This window comes from Ceratocystis lukuohia (assembly GCF_044167205.1).
Source record: "Ceratocystis lukuohia strain C4212 chromosome Unknown Supercontig3_pilon, whole genome shotgun sequence".
Classification (NCBI taxonomy): Eukaryota; Fungi; Ascomycota; class Sordariomycetes; order Microascales; family Ceratocystidaceae; genus Ceratocystis; species Ceratocystis lukuohia.
In genome coordinates, this window is record NW_027263522.1 from 804,968 (window position 1) to 822,643 (window position 17,676).

The 17,676-nt window shown below is 49.9% G+C and overlaps 5 protein-coding genes across 5 annotated transcripts; 2 read left to right on the forward strand and 3 right to left on the reverse strand.

The window, feature by feature from the left end:
- Positions 1-26: 26 nt before the first annotated feature.
- On the reverse strand, positions 27-1,538 carry HOO65_030220 (membrane dipeptidase; the record flags this gene model as incomplete). Its single annotated transcript, XM_071002159.1, has 3 exons — positions 27-567; positions 626-998; positions 1,073-1,538. The coding sequence occupies 3 exons, from the start codon at positions 1,536-1,538 to the stop codon at positions 27-29; spliced, it is 1,380 nt and encodes a 459-aa protein (XP_070859899.1).
- Positions 1,539-4,403: 2,865 nt separating this feature from the next.
- Positions 4,404-7,346, forward strand: HOO65_030221 (Rho-GTPase-activating protein 8; the record flags this gene model as incomplete). The annotated part of the gene is made up of 3 exons (XM_071001856.1): positions 4,404-4,449; positions 4,524-4,705; positions 4,791-7,346. The coding sequence occupies 3 exons, from the start codon at positions 4,404-4,406 to the stop codon at positions 7,344-7,346; spliced, it is 2,784 nt and encodes a 927-aa protein (XP_070859900.1).
- A 330-nt stretch (positions 7,347-7,676) lies between these two features.
- On the reverse strand, positions 7,677-11,041 carry HOO65_030222 (AP-3 complex subunit delta; the record flags this gene model as incomplete). The annotated part of the gene is made up of 6 exons (XM_071001820.1): positions 7,677-9,829; positions 9,910-10,138; positions 10,219-10,602; positions 10,662-10,858; positions 10,917-10,986; positions 11,036-11,041. The coding sequence occupies 6 exons, from the start codon at positions 11,039-11,041 to the stop codon at positions 7,677-7,679; spliced, it is 3,039 nt and encodes a 1,012-aa protein (XP_070859901.1).
- An 834-nt stretch (positions 11,042-11,875) lies between these two features.
- On the forward strand, positions 11,876-12,694 carry HOO65_030223 (cyclase/dehydrase family protein; the record flags this gene model as incomplete). The annotated part of the gene is made up of 1 exon (XM_071000354.1): positions 11,876-12,694. The coding sequence occupies one exon, from the start codon at positions 11,876-11,878 to the stop codon at positions 12,692-12,694; it is 819 nt and encodes a 272-aa protein (XP_070859902.1).
- Positions 12,695-13,503: 809 nt separating this feature from the next.
- Positions 13,504-16,917, reverse strand: HOO65_030224 (putative kinetoplast-associated protein kap-likeprotein; the record flags this gene model as incomplete). Its single annotated transcript, XM_071001818.1, has 3 exons — positions 13,504-14,088; positions 14,160-16,080; positions 16,913-16,917. The coding sequence occupies 3 exons, from the start codon at positions 16,915-16,917 to the stop codon at positions 13,504-13,506; spliced, it is 2,511 nt and encodes an 836-aa protein (XP_070859903.1).
- Between the last annotated feature and the right edge of the window lie 759 nt (positions 16,918-17,676).

A 17,676-nucleotide genomic window follows, 5' to 3' on the forward strand; every position in this document is an offset into this window, starting at 1 on the left:
TTCCCTTACAATTCCACTTCTTGTCTTTACTCCAAAAGCCCCTTCAAGTCGTCTTCGAGAACCGGGAATCCCTGGCGTTGCAACTCATGAGCCATAGCCTCGGCCTTTCTCCACACGCGCAAGACATTACCGCCAACAATCTTTCGAGCATCGGCGTCTGAAACGCCCTCTTCCAGCAGTTTCCCCACTAGGCTCGGATACTTGGATACATCATCCAGGCCCTCGGGGGTAGTTGGGATACCGTCAAAATCGCTGCCAAACCCTACGTGGTCATATCCGATGCGGTCCCCGATATACTTGACGTGACGTACAACCTGTTCCAATGTGCTGTTCTCCGGCTCTAGTTCAGGTACATCATGGTGTGTTTTGGGGGGCGTGCATGAAATAAAATATGGACTAAAGTTCACCATAACAACAGAGTCAGTCTTCTTGACCAAATCCAATACATGATCCTTGACGTTGCGTGGGTGCTGGCATATCGAAAAGGCCGAGCTGTGGCTGAAGATGATGGGAGCCTTGCTGCCTTCCCAATCATTTCCCCCAAGGACATCGACCATTGTTTCCTCGCTACTATCGGTCAGTGTTTTCATCCTAAACTAGTTTGGATTCTGCTGCACCAACTCACCTAGTATGGGACAGGTCGACAATCATCCCAATTCGATTCATCTCGTGGACCAACTTCTTGCCAGCGGGGCTAATGCCATGCCAAAACGGCTCTGCTACACGGAAGGGGTTCTCCAGTAGTGCTGCATCGGCAAAAGCATTGTGGCAGTTGTGCGTAAGCGTGGCATAACGCACGCCCATATCGTAGTACCGACGCAAGTTAGCCACCGAATTGCCAATCTGATGAAGGCCCTCGACACCGAGCGGTGAAATTAGACGGCCCTTGTAGAATGAAGCTAGCGAGTGGACGCTGTCTCCATCGGCTGCGAACTCTTCTGGGTATGCATTCTTAAGGCGTGCTACAAGATCGATCTGCTGCAGTGTAAGTTGTACCGCTGGGTTGAGGGCATGTTAGTGCTTGAGCGTATTGAGGTCATAATATTTCGGCAGGCACTATGCGAGAGCTTACAGGCAGCGTAGTTTTCATCCGAGAAGTCACTTCCATTATCCGGGCACGGTGTAAAGACGCTCCAGAAGGCACCCCCATTCTGGCCCTCTCTAAGACGGGGGATATCAACATGCCCCGGCAGCCCACCCTGGCTGAACGGCTGCGAGAAATTATCATAGTAGATGTGGTTGTTAAAGTGCTCTCGGATATATATAGCAAGATCGTTATGGCCATCAATAAGCGGGGTAGATCGGAGGATATGATTTACGCGCTGGCCTATGGTCCTAGGGCCAAAGATCCGGTCCCAGATAGCGTCTATGCAGCCGCCGTTGTTAAGGCCGGCGTCGAAAACAACTGCAACAGCAATCGCAGTTGCAACGAGCGTCTTAAAGCCTTTTGGAAGTCCGCATTTGAGACGAGAGCGAGGCTTAGTGGTCGAAAGGAGCTGCCCTGAAGGGGCGGCGTTTAACAGAGGTTGAGACGACATGGTGGGAAGACTCTCTATAGGCTGGGCAAAGGTCACGAGATAGAAATGAAGTTGGGAAGAATAAATGCAGATTACTGTGGGGTTGAGGTACGTAATGAAGTAGTTCTAACACATCAACATCAATTTGTTCGAGATATTTGATTTATAACGGCACGAGTACCTATGTACTCAGGTACAAGATCCCGCCAGTGCCGAATGATTATAGTCACATTGTCATGTCCAAACCCTTATTTTCGTAACCCTTATCCCCTACACTCTCCTTAGCCTCCGAACTGTTCCTTCTTCCGATCACATCATGGAGGGTAACACTTGCCAGCAGCCCAGCGGGAGAGACAAGCCGGCCATTCGTTCTTTCAGGTTGACATGCAAAACAAAGGAGATCTGTTAACCCGGTAACAAAACAGTATTTATACGAAAGAATGGGTTTCATGTGGAGGCCTTGTTGATTATGCTTAGCTAGGAACGCACTTGACCTGGGTTGTTGATTCGAGTTTACAAGTAGACGGATATGCAAGTAGAGGATATGAATCAGCTGGGTTTTACAGGCTTCCCCCTTTCCCCCATGCCATCCCAAGTGTAATTGTAGCAAGGCGTTCTTCCACAAGGCAGACTATCACAGAAGAAGCCAAAGGGAAAACAAGGACCATACATGGATTGCAAAGCAAAAAAGGAAGAGAAAAACCCAATATACAAGGAGCGGCTACTTGTGGCTTCTACCATCTGACATTCTGGAATATTTCCCTTGTCCCCCTTCGCCCTGAGACAAAAGCCAGCATTAGCGTGGGGTTTACTAGGGCTCCCTGGCGAGAGACGGCTACTGGTCCCCCTGGATTCCTGTAGTTTAGCAGGCCTGGTGCGTTCCTCAAGCCCTGTCTTGGATCGTGGAAGGAAGATCTCGGGATTCGAGCTCTAGGCATTAAAGAAGAGAAGGGTGGTGAAAGGGCCGGGAGGTTCAAGGGGACTTGATGGGAGGCGGATATCAACACATGCCAGAAAATACCCTTTGTGGTGTTACTGGAACGAAAATGGGCCTTTCTTGGACCTGTCTCACCTAGTTAGTTATTATATTAGGAACAAGCATAATGCAACAATACAATTGGGCAAACAAAACGATGTGCTTGTTTTAGTGGCTACTTGGCTTTTCAGTCTCAGGCTTAGGCTCAGGCCCAAGTCAGTAAAGGAAGGCGTGAGCGTCCCTCATGACAGACAGAAATAAGATGAGATGATATGCACGACAAAAGGGGCACACAATGCATGACTAGGTGGTAGCCGCACTGAAGCAGAGGAGACCAAGGCACCAAACAAAGCATGAATAGACAAAGCAAGACGAAGCAGAGACGTAAGGTGAGGGAGGGAAAGAAAAGGAAAATAGAAACAAAGGGAAAAAGGGTCAAGTGTTATGTGGCTTGTTGGATAAAAAGGTAGACATTGGGGGCATAAGGAGAAGAGCGAGGAGCGAAAAGGAGGGGAGCTGAAAGAGGGGATCAGTTCTAGGCCCGAAACACTAAAGCCGGACAAGAATTTGTGTTCTTGCAAGGCTTAGTCAAGCAAAGCGATGAATGAATGGGACTTTCTGTGGCCAGAACCTCGCCGGCCTGGAGAGACAAACCATCAGGCTCTTCAAGGATAAACAGGAAAGCCTGATTCGGCGCACAAGAGGCACATAGGCAACAGGGCACAACAGGAGGCAAGAGAGACACAGCCCAAGATGGGATGAAGAATTGCGGCAGGTCGATGCTAGGAGAAGGGAAACAAGGCAGAAGACGGATGCCAGCTTAAGTATACTGATATGAAAGGAGGCAGGAAAGCACGCAGAGGCCTAAGGCTGGCACTGGGTCTTTTTCATGTACGCAAGCCAAGGAGGTCGTTCAGGGTAGAGTCGTAGCAAGACAAAACAAGAAGGCACGCGCTGAATGGGTAGTTTCCGTTTGTATTGATGTCGCACGGCTAGGCTGGCAAAAAGCAGGAAACAAGGAAGCAAAGCAAGCAATTGGCCCCCTTGCCATAGGGTTTTGGCCTTTGGCGCTCCTTCCTCGTGTTAAGGAGAGAAGTTGCACTTTTGGGACAAATCTAATCTTCAACTTGAAGTAGTGTTCTTATTTCCTTTTTTATTCTTTTTTTTTTTCCCATTTCTTTTCTTTGGGCTTTATTTTCATCTCATCAATCCCATTGGCTTCCTCTTCTTCTTCTTTTCTTCCTTTCTTTCATCTCGCAGTTTTTTCTTCTAGAAGACGATTGATTGCCTTGTCTTGGTCGTTCCTCGACATCGAATTTCTATTTTTACTTGACCATCTTTGGCAACTGCGATTCTTGTCATCAACGTCGAGTACCCAAGCCTTGGGCGTCGATAGAGCGACAGTCTTCGTTCGAATTCTCTTCTTTTCTTTCCCCTCGCAAATTTCGCCTTCTCCTTTATTTCAGGCGCTATAACTATTAGGCCGTTCTTCATCACTGCTGCAGATACTTGGGTCCTTGGATTCCTCGACCCTTTCTTGCTATTAGGACTGGCCACCAAATGACGACAACATAGCTCCCAAGCTTTGATCTTTTTCTTTTTTCTGGTATACGCATATACTCCATCGAACACGATATTCTTACCCCGTCGAAATTGCGATTTACACATTTCTTTTCTTGATTGGCCGCAAGGTCTGCGTTCCTTATATCCTGTGCTCTCTTCTTCCCGTATTTAGCAGGGTCTCTCTTCACTCGTGAACCCATAGCCAACGACAAGAACGCGCGACCCTTCGTCTTCCTCGATCCGATCGCAACCTTTGAGCTAGTCTCAAGGCTCCATTGCTTCGTTTTTTCTATTCTACTACCCACACATTAGTCTAATTGCTTTTTCAGCTAATCACAGTCGCAACCATGCCGAGCTTTGCGGACTCATTCTGGTCTGCGGATTATGCCTCAGGTGAGTGAGACCAGAGTGCTTCCTCTTTTCTGTATTTCGGGCCACACATCGCTGACTCGACCTCTGCTGCTTAGGCCTGAGGGTTCTGTTCACCAAGCTTGAACAGGGCACGGCAGAAAACCGCCAGATCCTGACTATTGCCCGGATGAGGGCTGAGGCCGAAGAACTATATAGTGCCAAGCTAGGCGACATCGCCGTTACCGCCGAGAAAATCAACGGTGGATTTTCTAGCGATGACGGCGCTACGATGCGCAAGGTAAGCCTGCGTCCATAAGCAACCCCTTTGCTTCCCAAGTTAGCAGTGGAAGAGAGAAAAGCTGACATGTGCCCTTGATTGATAGGCCTACGAGGGAGTCCGCAACAACATGGAAGATGGCGCCCGAACCCACAAGCGCATGGCCCAGAGTATTCGCGACCTTGTTGTTGTACCATTCTCACGGTGGTGCGATGCCCATGATTCCCGTGTGAGAGAGTGCCAAGATGAGCTCCAGGGCCGTGTAAAGGCTCACGATGCGCAGGTCGAAACGGTCAAGAAGCTTCGCAGCAACTACTTCAACAAATGCCGACTGGTGGAGGACCTCGAGGAAGAGAACAAATTGGCTTTCCAGGATCCCGAGACGAGCCCCAAGACACAAATCCCCGAGATCAAGGTTATCGAGAACAAGGAGATCAAGGAGGCCGTCGAGGAGGCCGTCTACGAGATCGGTGACGATGTGTACCACACTGAGCAGCTGAGGAAAATCCTCTCGCACGCCTTGACACATCTAAAGCTGGGAGAGACCAAAGTGCCTATTCTCGGCACATACCCTAACACTACATGCGGCTCCGACATCGTGGAATACATGCACACTCATATGAACACTACAAGCGTGAGCCAAGCCGAGCGGATCGGTCAGGACCTGGTTAGCAATGGTATTTTGCGCTTGGTTGGCAACGTTGGAAACACCTTTGCCAACAGCTCTAAGCTGTTCTACCAGTGGCGGTCCAAGGCATTTGAGATTGCCGGCGTGCCCGAGAAGAAGCTGCCCTTTATCCGCGCTTTCTCATTGCCTACGAGCGGCAGTGATGACGGCAACAGCTCACCTGTAGTTGGTGCTGTTAGCGAGTACCTGTCAGGCTGGAATGTGCTTAATAACGCGCATCCCGGCGAGACGCCTGGTGATAAGATGCGCCGCGAGGCTCGCGAGAGTGACGAGAAGTACAAGGCCGGAGTGCGTCGACTTGACGAGCTCCGTTGCGACCTGGAGGAGGCCATCATGGCGTATCTCAAGTTCCTGGAGCGCTGCGAGCTTGACCGCCTCAAGGCCCTCAAGACAGTCCTGCTCGACCTGTCTGGAGCCATGGGCAATGTGATCCCTGCTCTCCAGTCTACTATTGACAACATGATGCTGTTCCAAGAGACTATCCAGCCCAGTAACGACTTGCGGTATCTGCTGGAGAATTACCGAACTGGCAGCTTCATCCCTCGCGTTGTTGTGTATGAAAACTACTACAACAAGGTCGGGGATCAGATCTTTGGCATCGATCTGGAAGCGCGTGCCCGTGCCGACAAGAAGCGCGTGCCGCTCATCATCACCACAATTCTGACCTATCTAGACTTGCACTATCCCGACCTCGAAGGCGATGAAGCGCGGCGCGGTGTGTGGCTAGCCGATGTCCCACTTGCTACTACGCACAAGCTTCGCAACAAGCTTAACAACGAAGGCAAGGGAATCAGTCCCGAGGTGTTTGCCGACTATGATATCCCCACTGTAGCTAGTCTGTTGCGTCTGTACTTGCTGGAGCTTCCCGATTCGCTGATCTCGTCGCACGTGTACGAGATTATCCGTACTGTGTACAACACACCTACAGCTGAGGGCACTGAAATCGCCCGTATTCCTGTTCTGCAGCAGACGCTGTCACAGTTGCGTCTAACTAACATTGCCACATTGGATGCCTGTATGAACCACTTCACACGGCTGATCGACTTGACCTCGGCTGATGAGACGTACATTGCTGCATTAGCCGCGTCGCTGGCCCCGTGCATTCTACGGCCACGTGTCGAGACCTCGCTGACTATGGAGGAACGCCACAGCTATCGCCTTGTGCGCGACCTGTTCGCTTACAAGGACGCCATTTTCAGTGAGCTGAAGCGCATGGCTACGCAGAACAATAGTGCTAGCAGCGCCAGTGCCCTCCGTCCACGCGCCATCAGCACTAACGAGAGCAACCGCAAGGCCCTTGTCGAGGAGCGCAACCGCCTGCTCATGGAGAAGGCTAGCGGAAGCCGGAGTCGTGCTACATCACCCGCGCCGGGTCCACGAGGAAGCCATCGTCGGGACCGTTCTGTTGGGGGGCCTGAGACCCGCTTCCCCATCGCCTCGCCCACTGCTAGCAACGAGCGCCACCGTAGCAGCCTGGGGTCGCTGACGGCCAAACGCCAGTCTCTCGAGGTTCCTGTAGCTGGATCGCCGACACAGAAGCAGCAGTCTGCTGTGGCTGCAGGAGCTACCTCGCTGAGTGGGAAGGATACGACATCTAGCTCTACTGCAACCACTTCCTCTGTGGCCTCGCCGCCTGGCTCTGCCGGGTCCGTTTCCGCTTCCACTGTCGGCTCTAATGCAGGATCAGAGTACGGCGCTCCTCAGCCACAACGACATGCGGAACTGATGGAGTCGCCGCTGCAGAAGCGCAACTCGCTAGGCCGCTCGAGTGCTGCACGCTTCTCAAGTAGTAGCGTTGCTGGGGCACCTAGACGGTTGACACTCACATCCCAGGGTGGCGGTGTAGCAGCGGCCATTGCGGCCTTCAAGGATAAGGAGATGGCGGCTTCAGGCTCGGTGCCGTCGACCCCGGTGGAAGCGACGACTAGAGCGGCCCGGGGCGTAACGCTGGAGGATAAGCCGATGGAGATGTAAATGTAGACGAATAGGGCGTGGGCTCCTTTGCAAGGGGTTCCTTTACTCTTTTGATATTTTCTTTTGCTGTTTTCTACTTACTATTCTTTTGCGAAAGGCGGAGGCTACGGCTTGTTATGTATGGCTTGATTTTATGCGCATCTGTTGATGATTATGAATACAAAAAAAGAAAAATTATTCACATTTCACATTTCTGTAGCCGTTTTTGTGATGCCTGCAACCTTGCACTGGTGTTGCTAGCTTTCTCCGACAGCCTAGTTTCCTAGTTGAGTCTGGTTGGTGTTGGTGTATTCACTGTACTGTAGCAGCCTGATCCCCTCGCTACCGCTGTTACTCGCCGCCAACCACATCAGCTACACTATCCCCAGAATCCGCCTTCTTCTTCTTCTTCTTCTTCTTCGGCTTGATAACTGCGCCTCCCTCAGCACCTTCCGCCATAGCCTTCTTCTTCTTGTTTTTCTTGGCTACAGCATCGCCATTGCCATCGCCCTCGACAGCCCCGCTCTTCTTTGTCTTTGTCTTGGCCTTCTTCTTGATGACAACCCCCTCAACGTTAACGCCCTGAGCCACCTGTACGCGTTCGTTCGCACGCTGCATCTGTAGGCGAAGTCTCTCAACCTCTTTCATGGCCTTGGCCATCTCTACTTCGTCCTGCTTTTGCTTTTCAACCTCATATGGGTTGATCGAAGCTGATGTCGACTCTGGGCCTGACGGTTCCGTGAGGCTAAGCGTCGCTAGTGAGCTTGAGTCGACACCTAAAAGAGACTGCTTGGTCTTGGCCTTTTTGGCTGCTGCTGTACGCGATCCTGAGCCCCTGTTATCAGCATCAAAGCTATGCGGCGAAGACGCTCCAGAGCTACCAAGAGTCTCATCAGCTGCAACTACAACTAGTGATTTGGTCGGAGGAGCAGCACGGGATTTGGGTGCGAAGGCCTGAGATCCAGAGGACAGCTTGGTTAGGTCAAGCTGCATGACAGGAATCGCATCAATGTCCAAGCTATCGCCATTGGAGTCATGTAGGATGTTGTGAATTGGGGTCGATGTTCTGTTTATACCAGAATCAGCCCCAATGTAAAACGGATCGTCCTTGTTGCGCTCAGCTCGCTCAGCCTTGCGTCGGGCCACGATATCGGGGTCCAGGTAATCGTCTTCACTCTGTTGATATGATCCGGAATAGCTGTCAGGAGCGCTCGGCAGCTTGCTAATAGCTGGGGTGTATTCAGAAGAAACAAAGTTTGGAGCCGCCTTTTGGTGGTAGTAAAGGTCGAAATCGTCGGCTTCGGCATCCTCGATATTGAAAAAGTCAGCCCGAGACAATAGCTGTGCTAGATCTGGGTGGATGGGCGTATCCAAATCAAGATCTGGAGGAAGGGGAACGTTGAACTGGGCTCCTGGAGCCATCGACTTGATTTCCCAGCTGTTGAATAGGGAAGGGATAGCTTGTGTCAGAAGTAGGGGTGGATCTTGTTCCACATCATTTGTGGTTGGGGGCTGCCCATTGACAGCTTCTGAGGCTAGCTTAAGAAGTTCTACAAACTGCACAGCGCGTTCTTGAATCTCTAGATTGGGGTGAGAGGACAAGGGCTCAAGTGTGTGTAGTACTCGTGCTAAGAGTAGCGAAACCCTTGTTTTGCGCGCGGGTGACCACTCCTCATTTTCGTCTGACGTCATTGACGAAAAGACCTTGACAGCTGCCTGTATACTATTCATTAGGATACTGGGACAATTAGTACGGGAAATGATCTGGAGAAGGGAGCTCAAAGTCACATCGTCAGACAGCAGGCACTCAGCATACTCTCCTATTACCCAGGAAATAGAACGTAGTGCTGCGCATGTTATTTGGTGACCAGCCATAGAATCTTGAGTGATTTGCGTAAGGATCCGTTCAGCAACTTGAACAACAGCAGGACGCATAGCTTTGACCTTGACAGCAAGATTCCGTATCTCATCTCCTATCCGGCCAACGACGAGGTTTACTGGAGAGTGAGACGTACTCTCGGAATCAAGACCACCTTCTAGAGATTGCGGTGTAGGCGCCACACGCACTAATTGCGTGAGAATATCCATGTACCAGTCAAAATCCACAATGTTGGAATAGTTGTCTTGTGTGCACATATTTAGAATCTTGCCGATGACGTCGATCTGATAGCCTTCCGGCAGTGGTGGCTCCTGTTTCTTGGCCTTTGGCTTGCGAGTTTGTGACTGAGACTCATCATCATCGTAGTTTTCAGGGCTGCCGGCCGGATATTCCGGCTCTAAAGCTTCTGCCAATGTTTTGGAGGACTTGAGCTGTCTCATCAACCGGCCGACGATTGTGATAAGGTTCTCGGATGTCACCATACCCTGAACTAGATCAAGAGCCTTGACGCGGATTGTGATGTCAGCACTGTCAATGCAGTCTAGTATCACATCTTCTTGTTGAGCTACAAGGTACGCGTGCGTGATGACGATTTTGTTAAAGGCCAACAGAGCAACGTATTTCACTATTTCATGTTAGTATAACTAGAGTAGAGAGACATGGCATGCCATAGGAAGACAGAGGAGAACAAAAAGAAAGACTCACAGTTTGGATCACCGTCTACCATGATCATGCTGCGCAGCTTCTCAACGCAAAGTGTAGCAATTTCCTCTCGCCCAGTATCTTCGCCATCGCTTCTAAGAATGCCGCCTTGTATAATGCCGTTGATGCATTCATACAACAGTGACATAGCAGGAGTTGTGCGGATTAGTCCTGTTAATGGCGGCAATAACTTGCGGACTAATCTGGGCTCAAGTGGCGTTAGAGTAGCAAACTATGGTGTTGTCTAGAATCAGCAAAAGCACCGTATTGGTGGGAGCGCATGTGTATATTCGAGAAGGTCGGTGTCCTTACCAGCTTGATCAACTTTATAGCCATCCAGTTATTTCCAGCATCTACAAGTAATTCGAATAGCCGTGGCGCCAGCGGCAAGAAATCGTGTGGTCTACGCCAGCCCAGCTCGCAGACGACGCTGACGATGGCTGCAGTTACACTGGCGTCTTCGTTCTTATCCATTAAACGCTCTTTGATCTTGGGCCAGGCTGCGACTAGCGTCTCAGGGTATACCAAAGCCATGCGATACAGAGTAACGATGGCTTTCTTGCGAATATTCGGATTCGAATGATTTAGGCGAGGCATGAGATCCATCTGCGTTGACATTGCTAGAGATGGATTAAGAACGTGCGGGAGCGTTGCAATAGGGAGTGTCATGACTGGGCCTGCGGTAGCTCCAAGATCCTGTAGCAAGTAATGTAAGCGGAAGATCGCAGAAACTAAGACAGGCTCAAGGGTCGCACCTTTTTCATCAAATTTGTTGCCAACATCAGCACCTCCGTGTCTGACCGGAAGCTTTGCGCAGCTGCCAAATACCCTACACGTTTCTGTCGATACTTGGCAGAGGACATAACCTCTAACACGTGGAACGAGGCCCATGACATATCAAAGCCAATCATCTCAAGATACACAACCTTGAGAAGCGCTGTTGCTTTAATGTCTACAGTTGCAAGTTAGCAATAGTCACTCCCTAGCCATCTATCCGCCTCGAAACTCACCCAAGTCGGGTCCCTTAATCTCAGCCCGGCACTCCTTGAGACAGTTTTGAATGTATTCGCGCTCATTGCCCTTGTGATTTCGTAGACCGCGGATAAGATCATATAGCGATTTTTCGAACCTGCATGTGATGCCTAGTTAGTCCATCTAGCCATCTTCTTTTTTTTTTTTGGCTTACTATCTGGTCTTAGAAGCCGGGTCAGATTGTGTAGGAAGCTGTGCATACATTGCGGAAGCTTGTGGACTTCTGCGTATTTATCGATATTCCAGTCTTCAGTCAATGTCGGCCTCGCAAGGCTTCGATCTTAGTTGATTATAACAAATCCCCCGCGGCGGGGGCGACAGACTAGGCGAGGCTGGGTTTCACAGGTACTCGAAAATGACGAATTGGAAAAGCAGGATGAGGTATGGGTGTCGTGTAATATCGCCGGGCCGTTGTTGGTATCTATAGGGAGATTCCGGCCTTTGTGATGTGTGGCTGGAGTTAATTGGTGTTGACTACGATTAAAAAAAAAGACTCTATACTGAAGAAGCTTTGGAAGCTATGGCTGGCCTGGTCGCTGATGTTAAGACAGTGTGGACACAATAATCGCACGCTACACATAAGCGTGGAAACCAACAGTACGCACACTGTTAGGTTTCTACTGACAAGAACTACAATCTATTTTATTATCAAGGCATAAGTACACCATGATTTTATTGCGGAAGGATGTCACGTAACCAAACTGCAAACTGCCGTTACTTCCTTTTTCACTAGCTCTATCTTTTAACTGAATGACTAGTAGGAAAGAGTATTGTGCCTTCCATTTTTGTCGCAAACCCTTTCTATGCACACAAATAACGAGAGGCCACAAAAAAACTTTTCCTCTCTTGTGTCGCTCTTGTGAACATACTCTGACTTGTGTTGTTTGATAGACAAATCCAAACTTCGTTCACTGACTTTAAATTTCCGCCGATCGCAATGGCTACTATCCGCCCCTCAATCAGGCTCGTAGGCCTTGTTGCTACCACATCACCGAGAGTAGTCACACCTATGGCTGCTTCATTCTCTGCTGCCCGAAGCCGGTCATTTCTCAACATGGCTGGCCTTGGCGCCTTCTTAGATTCTAGCCCCGTAACCATCTCTGTCACGCGGACACTTCCATACGCGCCGTCTGCTTTGTACCGTCTTGTATCCGATGTCGACTCATACTCCCAGTTCGTCCCCTTCTGCGAGGAGTCCAAGGTGACTAAATGGGAGACCTTACCGCCGCCCTCTCCCACATCCTCCGCCGATCCTGTCCGGGTTCCCGTTGAAGCATATCTCCGCGTCGGCTTTTTTGGGATCAATGAGACCTTTACTTCGCGCCTAAGGTGTACGCCTGGCGTCGCTGTTGAAGCGCTCAGCGGCGAAGCGGCTATAGAAGCTGGTGGAAGCTCTGAGATACGCTCAGGGCCGCTCAGGAGCCTTGTGACCAAATGGACTATTACTCCTGTGGACATGCAGATCTCTGGTTCCCCTACTGAAGATGCTGATAGCGCTGCCTCGACTGAGACTAGTCAGTCAATCATTGAGCTGCAGCTGAAGTATGACTTCCGAGACCCGGCCAAGAATATCGCTGGTCGTGCTGTATCAGATACTGTCGCTGCAAAAATGGTGGAGGCATTTGAGGTACAAGCACGAAGAGTCATCGTCGGTGAGGACGTGCCGGTGACCAAGAGTATTTCGTCTGGCTTGCCTGGCCCTATTAAGGCGTTTGCGAAGAGCCAAATCCAGAAGGAGCTAAGAAAGAACCAGTGATATAATTCACGGGAAGAGGAATGATGAAAAGTTTAAAGAACAAAACAGGGGATCTTTTGTTATGTATTATTACAGGGAGTTGTTTATATTTCTAGTTTTATCTTCTTTTTTTTTGTCTTACCAAGGGACGATATTAGCGCATCATCAACATAGCACTATCAAAGACATTGATTTCACCAAGAAAATAGATTTTGCGTATTGCTAGCATGCAAGTAAACAAGTGTATAAAACAAGATACACGCCTAAACCATCGACAAACTAAGGGTAGACAAAATGCTACCAAACACCAAACAAAAAGGAAGGCCAAGACTCAAATAGACTTGGTGAAAAAAAAAAAAGGCAGGAATGAACAACTTGGAAAAGCAGACAGGGAAGGATATTGAACAAAGAGAAGAAAACACAGCCAAAAAGCTGGGAACAAACAGCAGCCCGACAGAAGCAAAAAGGAAAATTCAAACAAAAAAGAAGTGGAGGGACAAACAGGACGCACAAAACAAGAAAACACAAAATACGGAACCAACTCCTATACGCTCCAGATGCAAGAAGAAAAGCATTCATTTCCTCCCTCTTCCTTCTAGCAACCGCCCATACCCAACATCCGTACCGTATCGTACCGTAGCATCGTGAGGCGTATGTTGATCGTTAATTAGTGTCCATCCAAGACAAGGAGAACAGAGACCTTGCGGTCTAACAAAAAAAGAGTACTAGACAAGTCCAAAGATACAATCAAAAGATAAGCCGACTTGAGCCAAACCAGCCCAAGCATTGAATAATGTATCTCATGACCAGACAAGTCTAGTAGCGCGTTCCTACTTTTTAGAGGACTTCTTCTTTTTGGGGACGCCACCGACCATCCAGTTAAGGATGTTGCTGTTGGCAGCAGCATTCTTGTGCCGGTCCCGTTCCTTGTCCTTCTTCTTCTTGTGGGTGTGACCAGGCTTCGTCCCTGACACTACCTCAGGAATACTGACGCCTGGTGGCATCATCGGTGGCATCATACCAGCTTGAGGGATGAAGCCAGGAGGGAAGCCGCCAGGAAGTCCGTGGCCCATGGCGCCAGGCGGCGGTGGAATAGAGCCAGGGGGACGTTGGGGTGCTCCCGGATGAACGCCAGGTCGGCGTGCGCCATGAACGCCTGCACCTGGGGGCAGAGCACCTGGGGGCAAAGCACCTGGGGGCAAAGCACCTGGCATTAGTGGTTGAGGTTGGCGGTTGCGGCTTTCGAGGGGCCACATGACCATGCTGATTTGCCAGTCAGGCTGGATAACGGAATCCCAGACAGCAGGAAGGATGATTTCGCCATCAGGACCGATCAAGTCATAATGACCAGCCTGAACCTCGGCACCGATAACATCAACATGCTCAAAAGCTTGCTTAATGAGTTCTTCCATGCCCTGTATAAAATGTGTTAGTTGTTTAGAGTAAAGCCAATGAGCGAATATTTGTGTCTGATGAAAAGACTTACCGACCAGCTTTTACACAAACTGAAAGGGAAGTTGTACTTCCGGCTAACTGCATCCTTGAACCGAATGGGCGCCTTCTCCTCCTCTGGCTTTTTCTCGGGAACCATGCCAGCACGCGCCTCCTCTATAATCTTGGCTTTGAGAGCAGCGGCCTCGGCCTCGGCAGCTGCAGCGGCAGCAGCGGCAGCCTCTGCAGCGACGCGAGCAGCTTCCTTTTCGGCCTCTGCTTTTTGGGCAGCAGCAAGCTCGGCAGAAGCCTTAGCCTCTGCCTCAATCTTAGCACGTCTAGCTGCCTCTTCAGCCTCCTGTTTAGCGGCGGCCTCTTCAGCTTCTTGCTTGGCGCGAAGCGCAGCCTTGACTCTTTCTTCGGCTGCCATGGCAATCATACGTTCTTCCTCGGCGCGCTTGGCTCTAGCTTCTGCTTCGGCCTTCATGGCCTTTTCAATTTGAATACGAGTCGCTTCTTCTATCTGGGCTCTGGCTTCGGCTTCCCGTTTCTTGGCTTCGGCGGCAGCTTTAAGCTCAGCTTCGTACTTTTCACGAGCACGGCGTTCAGCCTCTGCCATGGCGCGGGCTTGTTCTGCAGCACGCTCCATAGCGGCGATCCTTTCAGCCTCGATAGCCTCTCGGGCGCGTTTTTCAGCAGCAGCCAATGCCTCAGCATGAGCACGCTGACGTTCCGCCTCCGCCTTGCGCTCAGCTTCAATAGCCTCGCGGGCCTGGCGTTGGGCTTCAGCCAGGGCTTCAGCGGCTTTTTGGCGGCGTTCTTCTTCGGCAAGGCGCTCTCGCTCGAGGGCTTCGCGCGCAGCCTTTTCCGCCTCAAGCCGAGCGGCCATCATCTTGGCCTCTGTTTCCTGCTGGGTCTTGCGCAATTCTTCCATTCTCAGCTGGATCTGCATTTCGGCTTCTTTTTGGGCCTGTGCCTTGAGTTCTGCCTGGCGTCGGGCCTCTTCTTCTTTGCGACGCTCTTCTTTAAAAAGGACTAGCTCCATTTTCATAGCTTTCATCTCCTCCGACTCCTTGGGCTCCTCCTTTGGCTCCTTCTCCTTTGGCTCTTTGGGCTCTTTGTTGGCAGATCGAGAGCGACCACGTGAGGGAGCGTCGGTGGGTGGTGGGGGAGGAGGGTACATTTGGTATGGCGTCAAAGCACCCCCATGACCATTCATGCCATAACCGGGGGCGCCATTACCAAAGTAACCATTAGGGCCGCCATGTGGGTGTGCCTGTAGTGCCTGATGTCCTTGGTGGCCCATTTGAGACATTTGGCCCTGGTAACCAGTGTATCCACCATATGGATCTGGATATCCATAGGCGTTGGCGTTGGCGTTGTTGCCATAATGGTACTGTTGACCATAGGTTTGTCCATTTGAGCCACCATAGCCATGTTGTTGTTGTTGTTGTTGTTGAGCGTAGGGAACAACTTGATGATTGTAGGCGTTCATTCCGTAGCCATTTGCACTCTGCGCATATTGAGAAGCAGTACCAGTAGGGGCACCACCGTAATATTGGTTTCCTACTTGAGGACCGTAACGCTGGGAGTACATATCCTCGGCAGATTCTAGGCTTGTAGTTGCGGGGGTAGTCTGCGGAGTGTTATGAAAGGAAGGGGTATCGTAAGAACTTCTCGAGCCTTGTGTAATTTGATGGTTGTAGCCAGCACGGGAACGAGAACCCGCCGACTTTGAGCGCTTTCCGCGGTGACGAATGGAGGAATTTTCAGATCGGGCAAAATTTCCGAAATGCCCCTCTTCACCTGATGGGTATTCTTCCTCTCCCTCAGAAGAATGAGTTATAGAATCGCTGTATGAATCTGAGTCACTGGAATAATCCGAATAGCCATCCGGGTTGCCCCTAGAACTATAGTGGCGTTGGCTCTTTCCGCCTCTGTGAAGATAGAGGAAAGGAACAATGTTAGTAGAGGGACTGGCTGGGTTTTAGGTGTAAGATAGAGGCTGATGCTAAGATGCTAAGATAAGAATAGAGAATAAAGAGCGAGATGTGTGACAAGTTTCTGCGCCCCAAAAAAAAAGAGGCAAAAGCAAGGTCAAGCGATGTTGCGGTAATGCGACTAGACTACGGCAAAGACACTGGTCAAGTCGAAAGATGAAGATGCGAAATGGAGGTGAGTTCAAGCTTGTGGGGGATAGGAAAGAGGTGGGGGCAATTATTTTTAAGTAAACAAATGGTAGCAGTTTTGTAGGGAAGAAACAGAGAAGAGAAAAGGTAGCAATATAAAGATAGAGAAGAAAACGAAAAAGAGCACGTGAAGCGGGCAGATATTAGAAGGGGGGGGGGGTGCGGTGTAGAGGGTCATGGGACGAAGGAGTAAAGGATGAAGGGAAATTTGACATGGGCAACGGTAAACAAGAAAGAATCATGTGTGAATCTGACAGGCTGTAGGATATCTATGACAGTAGTAACGCGAGCGTGAGGCGGCCGAAGTAGAGGTGTTGCGAACAGGGCAGGGTAGGTAGGCCATGGGCCGGGAAAAGACACGGCGGGAGTGTAGCCAAAGACCTGGCTGGGACGAAAAGCAGACAAACAAGGGAACAAGAAGAAAACATGGCAATGGCGAGAGTAGGCGGGAAAAGGAAGGGGACACAAGGGATAATGGAATAGTAGATGATAGAAAAGCATGTGAGCAACGAAAGTGAGGCTAAACAAGCATAGCAAGGAAAATGCCATGTCATCCAGGAAACAGCGGGTAATTGGAAGACTGAGAAAGAAGGTAAACAAAACGGCGGATATTACTTACGGCATGATGGCAATAATTTTCTCAGATGGGCATCAATAGGCGTTGAAGGGGAAGTAAAGGCGACAATCAAGAAAAAAAGGTGGAAGGAGCGTGAACGTTATCGTGGAATACCGAGTCTCACGTAGCTTGTGAAGGTTAGAAGCTCTTGAGGAACTAAAAAAAAAGAGGAGAAGAGAGGAGGAGCAAGAAAAAAAAAAGAAAGGGAAAGTTGGGCTAGGCTTTGCTCGGTGCGGTGAGGGTGTGTCAAGCCAGGATGAGCAATGAAGAGGAATGAAAAAGTAAAAAAAAAAAAAAAAAAAAAAAAGAAAAAAAAACAAGCAGCAGGGAAATCAAAAGGTCTAGATTGGGGTTCGAATAGCGGAATATGCAGCTAGATGATCAAAAAGCAATGTAACCAACGCTGGATCGAGGATTTGGCGCAGAATAGAAGTGAAAAGATATTGATTTCCAGATAGACTTCAGAGATGTCTTTTAATGTGACGGACGTAGATAGGCTTTCTCTCTCGTCTTTTTATGCCTCCGCTAGTGCTGAGTCACGCCAACCCAACGAACGAAAGCGCCCGCGGAGAAGACGAAAGGCTCTTCCAAAGAATGGAATCAACGGTAGAGGCGCTAGAGAAGCCAATAGAACAAAATAGAAGCCGAAAGCCCAAAGCCAGTCGAGTTGAACAGCCTTTCTAGCAACTGAGGCCGCGACAAATAGTTCAGTAACAAAGAGGCTGTACGTGGTAGGCCTAAGGCTTACTTGGCTAGAAACAGGGAGA